Below are 6,717 nucleotides of genomic sequence, written 5' to 3' on the forward strand. Positions count from 1 at the left end.
AACATGATCTAGACTTAAATCCCAGAAAAATAGGTGAGAGTTATGAGTCTGGTCTTGCTGTTCATCTTGTACTTTTGCCCTGGCAGTGGCAGTTTTAGTCAGGAATATAGATATAAGTATAAAAACCACTAGTTGTCAGAAACAGTTAAAAATATCAGTATAGGATATCACTGTAAACCCACTGGTGAGTGGGCAAAATGTCATTCTAAATGGCTGGCACAAAGTGTTGGCAGGACTGTAGAGAGTTTAATTGGGAAAGGATATGTGGATTAAACATGCCTACCACTAAGAAAAAATACAGGTAGGAATGAAAAATAAGAGATACTCACATCAGAGTTAAAACGAAGCTGACAGACATTACAGGAAATCACTTGTTTCTTCTTTGGGGGAATGGACACTCCAAATGTGTGGTTTATGACTGCTTTTTGCACAGGATCCATCTGTAGAGCAAATAATAAAATATTTCATAGAACAGTAAAAAGGATGGGAGAGGCTCAAAATAACACTTTCCTCCTGGAAATTCCCCTTTTCTGATAAACAAGAGGGAACTGTATTTTAAAAAACTCCTAACGGAAATTATTAGATTTAATTTGGGTTAGACAATTTGTAGCATGGCAGGCTTGCAAAAAGGAGGTTCAGAAGCTGTTTCCCCTACTAGACCACAGCATACGCTCCACTCCTTGAGAGCACTGCTGTTGTAATCCAGAGGTGGGAAACCCATAAAATGTAACGTTTGCTTCTTCAGCGGGCATTACAACCATCACTATTACTAACAAAGCACTAACATTTGTTTTTTCTCTTTCTTTCTAGGGAAAAATATCAACATTTCTGAAAAACAAGGGGAAAATAAGAGATTCTGAGGTTTTTTTTAATGACTGTAAACTCAAGAAATGCATTATGTGGTACATTTAGACTGTGATAATTGCTAAACTGTCTTTTTAAGTTAAAGGCAAGAATCATGGGTTGCTGGAAGAAAGAAAGAAATGTTAAAGCTATTTTTCCCACTTTGAAGAGAGGACTTACCTTCCTTGATTCCTGTTGCTTACCCTTCAGTAGCTTGCTGGGTATGGAAAATAGGCTACCCAGAAAATGACAGTCACTAAAGAAATCCCATTTGTTATAACACTCCACAGGGCCTTTTCTCAAGCCCAGTTCTGAGGGATGAGAAGAGGCATTGCAAGTGGCAATGGGTAGGTAACAGCTTCTCATTCACTTCATTCACTCACAAATTAAGTTGAAAAAAATCTTCCCTTATGGAGGCATCTTTGTGAGAGGAGATTCTTTACTCCCTGGCCTGGGAAAACTGACTCATATTCCCCAAAGATTTCCAAAATAGAACTGATGTGTGGTACAAACCAAGAGAATATTCAAGTTATGAATACTATGTAGGGAAGTGTTTGTAACAGTTAAAGGTATAGCAGTTACCATATTTGAGAAAATGCCTTAATGCTTAGGTGATCTGACAAACTTAAAACTCAAACCAAAAGACAACCAGCTATGAGAATAAAATTCTCAGAATTGGGAACTTATGAAATCTTTTTTAGTGGCTACCAATACCTAGTCAATCTCCTTCATTAACTCAGAAAAACTTGGGACTCTGGAAACCTCCACCGGTACCTCTTCAAATTCTTGATGAATTGAGGGGAAAGAGCATATGATATTTAGCACCCAGAGGCTCCAATACAGACCAAAATAAACCACCTTGTGCAAACAATTGAAAATGATATATCTAACAACTATGCATGTTTAGTTATGATTTTTATTTATTTAAGACATGGGTTCTGGAATGAATGAGGGAGAAAATGGTTATCTACAATGAATGAAGAGTGTGTGTTTTCTAACCCTGTTTCTCTTATCAGCACAGGAAATTCAATTTAGTAGAAGGTTATACCTTTTCTACAGGATATTTTGTGGTCATAACCAGGGTGCTTCATGGTAAGGTATGACTTGAAGGAGCCAAATCTAGTTCTGTGGACCAGGATGATGCTAAACATGTATCTGGCTAAAATTAATTTATTATATCGGAGGAGGGAGGATTTGAATGAATTACTCTTTAGACTAGGTTTTTGCCATGGTTTAGCTTATTTCAGATTTTCTGTAGCTGAAGGATAAATATCTTAATTTTTCCTTACTGAATCTTTAATGTTTCTGGATAAAGAAATTAAGGAGGATTATCATTGTAGAAAGCTGTACGTGCACGCACACATGGGCATGCACACACAGACACACAAACAAATGAAACAACAGCGTGTAGTTTAGCTGTCTATATAAGAGAATATGAATCTTTTCTTTAACCTTGAAAATGAAGAGTAACTTCCAAGGTTAAATAAAAGATTCATATCCTCTTGAATGTCTAGGGGAATGTCTAGCTAGAACCCCCCTTCCTTTTAATTGAAATGCAAACCTCTCAGTTAATATTTATTATTTTTGTAAATTTGGTATAATTGTACAGGCTTTTGACATTAGATTCTGTCAGGTGACAGATTTAAAAAGTCATGCTAGGAAAGATAATTAAAAAACAGAAAGTTGAACTAGAATAGATTGCTTTATTCAAATGAAGACCAACATGAAAACATTACAAAATAAATTTGAAAAAGAAATGGAAAAACCCTTCCAATGTTTCTAGAATATAATGCCAATGCTTAAAGGCAACACAAGAAAAACAAGATGAGAAATAAATTCCACAAATTAAATAGCAGTTAGCAAAACAATTCCTGTTTCTGCACTGTATCACTCAGTTCATCATTTAACATAAAAAACTTACTGTAACAGAATGATAATTTAAAATACAAGTTACTAAATTTCTGCCTATAAGCTTTCTGATCATGCAATATGCAATAATATTCTAGCAGAACTTCAATATCACAGTAATACATTTAGTATATGCCCCTGCACCAAATTTGTTATCAAGCCATTGAGATTTAAATATTTGACCTGAAATATTTCTGTGCTATCAAGGCATTATTAGCAGGCATTATTTTTACACAAAGTTATTCTTTCACTTTTTAAATTAAACTGCTAATTGCTCAATTTGCTAAACTAGAACAAAACAGAATAACGATAAAAAGTACCTCAACCATTTGAAGTGTCTGAGATCAGTAAAAAGGAGCAGCCAAAGAAACACTACTGTCTGCAGAACCGTTGTAAAAAGAAACCATCAGTGATTCTCCTGTGTGCTCTTGATGATAATCCACAGCATTAACTTTAAGCAATTGGTAGTTCAAGAAATACAATGCAGACTATGCAGAAAGTCTCAGTTTCAAACAGATGTAGCAGCACAAGGACAAACTCTCTCAAACAATACAGCACACAGTGCCTCCAGAGGCTGCAGCTCAAGATTCCCAGAGGAGCAGCTGATCTCCCAAACAGAAGAACTGAATGCAGCCTCCTCATGATTAGAATTCAAGAAGGTGCAACATTAACAATTAATAGGTTTTAAATATGTCAGAAACTAGGGTGGATTACGGAATGTTTGAATAATAAAATAGTACCTGTCTGCTAGACAATTAATGCTGTGGAGTAAACTGATCTCTGATCACTAAATAAAATTAAATATATATATTGTCATGAAAGAAATGGGGTTGTTTGCTGATTTATGTGTTTGTAACTCAGTGAAGCTCTGTAGACCTTCTGTAAAGTAAAATAAACACAGAAGCTAAACATATGCTACATGCAACCACTGTTACAAATACAAATGAAAATATAAAATGTGGGTCTTTTTTAACTATATCTTAGCTTTAAGCATAATAAATAAACAAAACAGTTTTTCAATGTTAGATGGCTGATAGCGATACTGAAGCTTAACAACATTTTCAAATTTATTCTGTTATTGCAAATGGATTAAATGGAGACTTAACCAGACGCCATACCAAACTCTCACAGGATCAATCCTTATGTGACAAGGCCTACTGAAAGCATTTAAACTTGGGAGCAAAACTTACTAGAATTTTGAGGAGACTGTAACACTGGTCTCTTATTTTTTCCCCCGTGTCTCCAAATCCTACTGTCATGAAATAGGACGTCTGATTTTATGGTATTTTGGCAATATTCACAAATCGCAAACAGCCTGGAATCCAAAATATGCAACTCAGAAGGATGAAAACCTGAGTTAATCTAGCCAAAACATGAATCTCTTTTTGCAGGAAGACTAAGTATTTCTGAATTTAGTTCAGCTACCAAATCCTGTAGGAACAGCTGTTTATGATATTTCAAACTTAGCTTGATCTTACTGGTTTCAACTTCCTTGCAGTAAGTACTGGTAGTTCTGAAGCTTGGATAAGAATCTAGATGCTTATCTGAATGGAAACTTCCGTTGTTTGCCTGTTACTAATGAGCTATTGGAGATAAGACAAATCTGACAGACATCTGGGCCTGCTGCAAAACATTAAAATAGAGCGACACCTGCCATTTTTCTAGTGACTAATGTTGGAGCTAACTTTGTCTTGTCTTTGAACACTTTCTTTTAATCCCCATCTATGTCTGCAAACCTGTCCAGCCCTACATGTGTTACACAGCCATGATCACCACTGCCCCTGCTTCCCCCAAGGTGAAAACTGCACTCACATCCTAGCCTCTCATCTAAATGATTCGACTTTTTGCTTCTCCAAATCCTGACTCTTTCTGCCTTCATCAATATTGATTACTCACTTGCAAAACTGTGCGACTCACAGGAATAAAGATCAAACCTATGGGCAGCAAGGGTAGTGGGACAACCTCTGGGAAAGGTCAGATCTATTTCTACAGCACTTTATACCAACACCAAATGAGTCCCCCCATTGGGCACAAAGAAGCCTGGATCAAGCTGAACATGCTAAAATTTGGATATGGATGCTTCAAAACAACACTTCACAAGATGAACATCTTGGTCAGCCCCCTGGGTAAATGTAGCATCCAACAAATAGTACGGCGCTTGGTCAAAAGCTGCAATCTTTACAAATGCCCAGAGGGAGCAGATGGAATCTGCACATTGAGCAGTAATACCAGACAGCGGCTCACAGCTTTGGAAGCTGATATCTGATGCCATACGAAAGAAAAAATGTCAATAATGTCATCTAGTTTTTAAACCTCCTATATTTGCATTTGCTGTAAATTAGGATAGAGACCTTCAGCCAAATACAGAGTTATGCTATATGCAAGTGTTTGTAAACTGTGGCTTTGTACAGACACTGCAGCTAGAAGTTTTGGGGTTGGATCAGATTAAAAATGGTACCTCAATCTAACTCAGTAATTAGATAGATGCCAGGAGCCTGATATAAGGTATGCTGGGGTACAGGGAGGGGTGGGATAGGGAATCAGGAGGCTATTGAGGTCTGTGGGAGGGATTGAGGGAACAAGTGGGGTCCATGGGGGGGGAGTTGGCAGGATTGGGGGGTTGGTAGGATCTATTGGGGAGCCTTAGGAGGATCAGTGGGGCTAGTGAGGTCCATGGGGGGTGGGGTTTAGGGGGACTGACAGGATCGGAGAGGCTTTCAATGCTGCCAAACTACCCTCAATCCTGTAAACTACTTCTAGGCCTGGTTGCTCTGCTGGGGGTGGGGGGAAGGGCTGGGGGGCTAAAAATAGCTCATTGCCAGCAGGGGGAGGGTAGGCAAAGCATAGCACTAGTGTTGGGGCCAGCAGTTGGGCTATTCCAGCCCCAGGGCTGCACTGGGAGTGTGTACAGAAGTTCAGTTAGATCAGTTTACCTGTACCCAATCTAACTTAGTGTACCTCCAAGGTATAGTTCAATTAGATTGGGTTGGTCATCTTTTGACTGATCTAACCTTCCTAGAACCTCTGTACAGTTCACACTTAGATTGTCCTAACTAGACATCTAAGTGTAAAGTCCAAAGATCTAGCAGCCATTTTAATGTGATCTAACCTCCCGAAATGTCTGTAAGTACACTACATGTTTTTGAATAAATGCGAAGGAGTTGAAAGTGTTGTAGATTATTGTGACAAGAGTGCCACTATTAGAGCCTCTCTGGGTATGGCTCCGCCCTCCTGTAATGGGTTAACTGCCTGCTTACTCACCTGCCGTGCCTTGATCTTATTTAATTAATAGATTGTTGTAATTAGCGGGAGGCTGCCCATTTCTACGCGCGCCGATGACAGGGGGCGCTATCTGCGGCTCCTTTTCCCCCCCTACACCGCAGCCCAAGCCTCGCAGATGGTGCTGGTGTAATCTGACTTTGGCCCTGTTATGTCTCGGCCCTCTTTTTGCCCTCGGGGCTCCTCGCTGCCCCTCTGTACTCGTGGGGTTCCTCTGCCACTTGCGGGGCTCCTCACCGCCCCTCTGTCACTCGCGGGGCTTCTCGCTGCCCCCTGCCACTCGCGGGGCTCCTCTGCACTCTCGGGGCTCCTCACCGCCCCTCTGCACTCTCGGGGCTAGGCCAATGCACCCCGCAACATACTGCGCCTTCTCCAGTGCCAGGAACCCCCACGCTACTGGGGAGTCCCTATGAGGCCTCCTTCACCCCTAATAGCCTCACCCGGTCCTCCGGTTAAAACAGTAAACACAAAACACAAAGCCCCGGGCTATAACATAAAGCTAAACTGTCTGGTCATACAACAGTTAACCCCTACTAGGCAAAAATAATCCAGCTCATGGCAGCAACCCATGGATACTCGTGCAGCCATACCTTGGCCTTCTCTCCGCACTGGCTGAGCTCCTCACTCCTTGGCTGTCAGAGGAGGAACTGCCACCCTAGCCTCCTGCCTGGGTTTAAGAAGGGCTAA

At 40.3% G+C, this 6,717-nt stretch overlaps 1 protein-coding gene across 2 annotated transcripts in view; it reads right to left on the reverse strand.

Moving 5' to 3' along the window:
- ZNF385B (zinc finger protein 385B) overlaps positions 1-6,717 on the reverse strand; it is a 363,103-nt gene that overhangs the window by 146,903 nt on the left and 209,483 nt on the right. For both annotated transcript variants that reach the window (XM_019523035.1, XM_019523034.1), the window contains exon 3: positions 330-440. In XM_019523035.1, coding sequence (XP_019378580.1) covers positions 330-440 — 111 coding nt within the window. The remainder of the gene's footprint in view (positions 1-329; positions 441-6,717) is intronic.

Source organism: Gavialis gangeticus, unplaced genomic scaffold (assembly GCF_001723915.1).
Source record: "Gavialis gangeticus isolate Ggan-Ray unplaced genomic scaffold, GavGan_comp1, whole genome shotgun sequence".
Lineage (NCBI taxonomy): Eukaryota > Metazoa > Chordata > Crocodylia > Gavialidae > Gavialis > Gavialis gangeticus.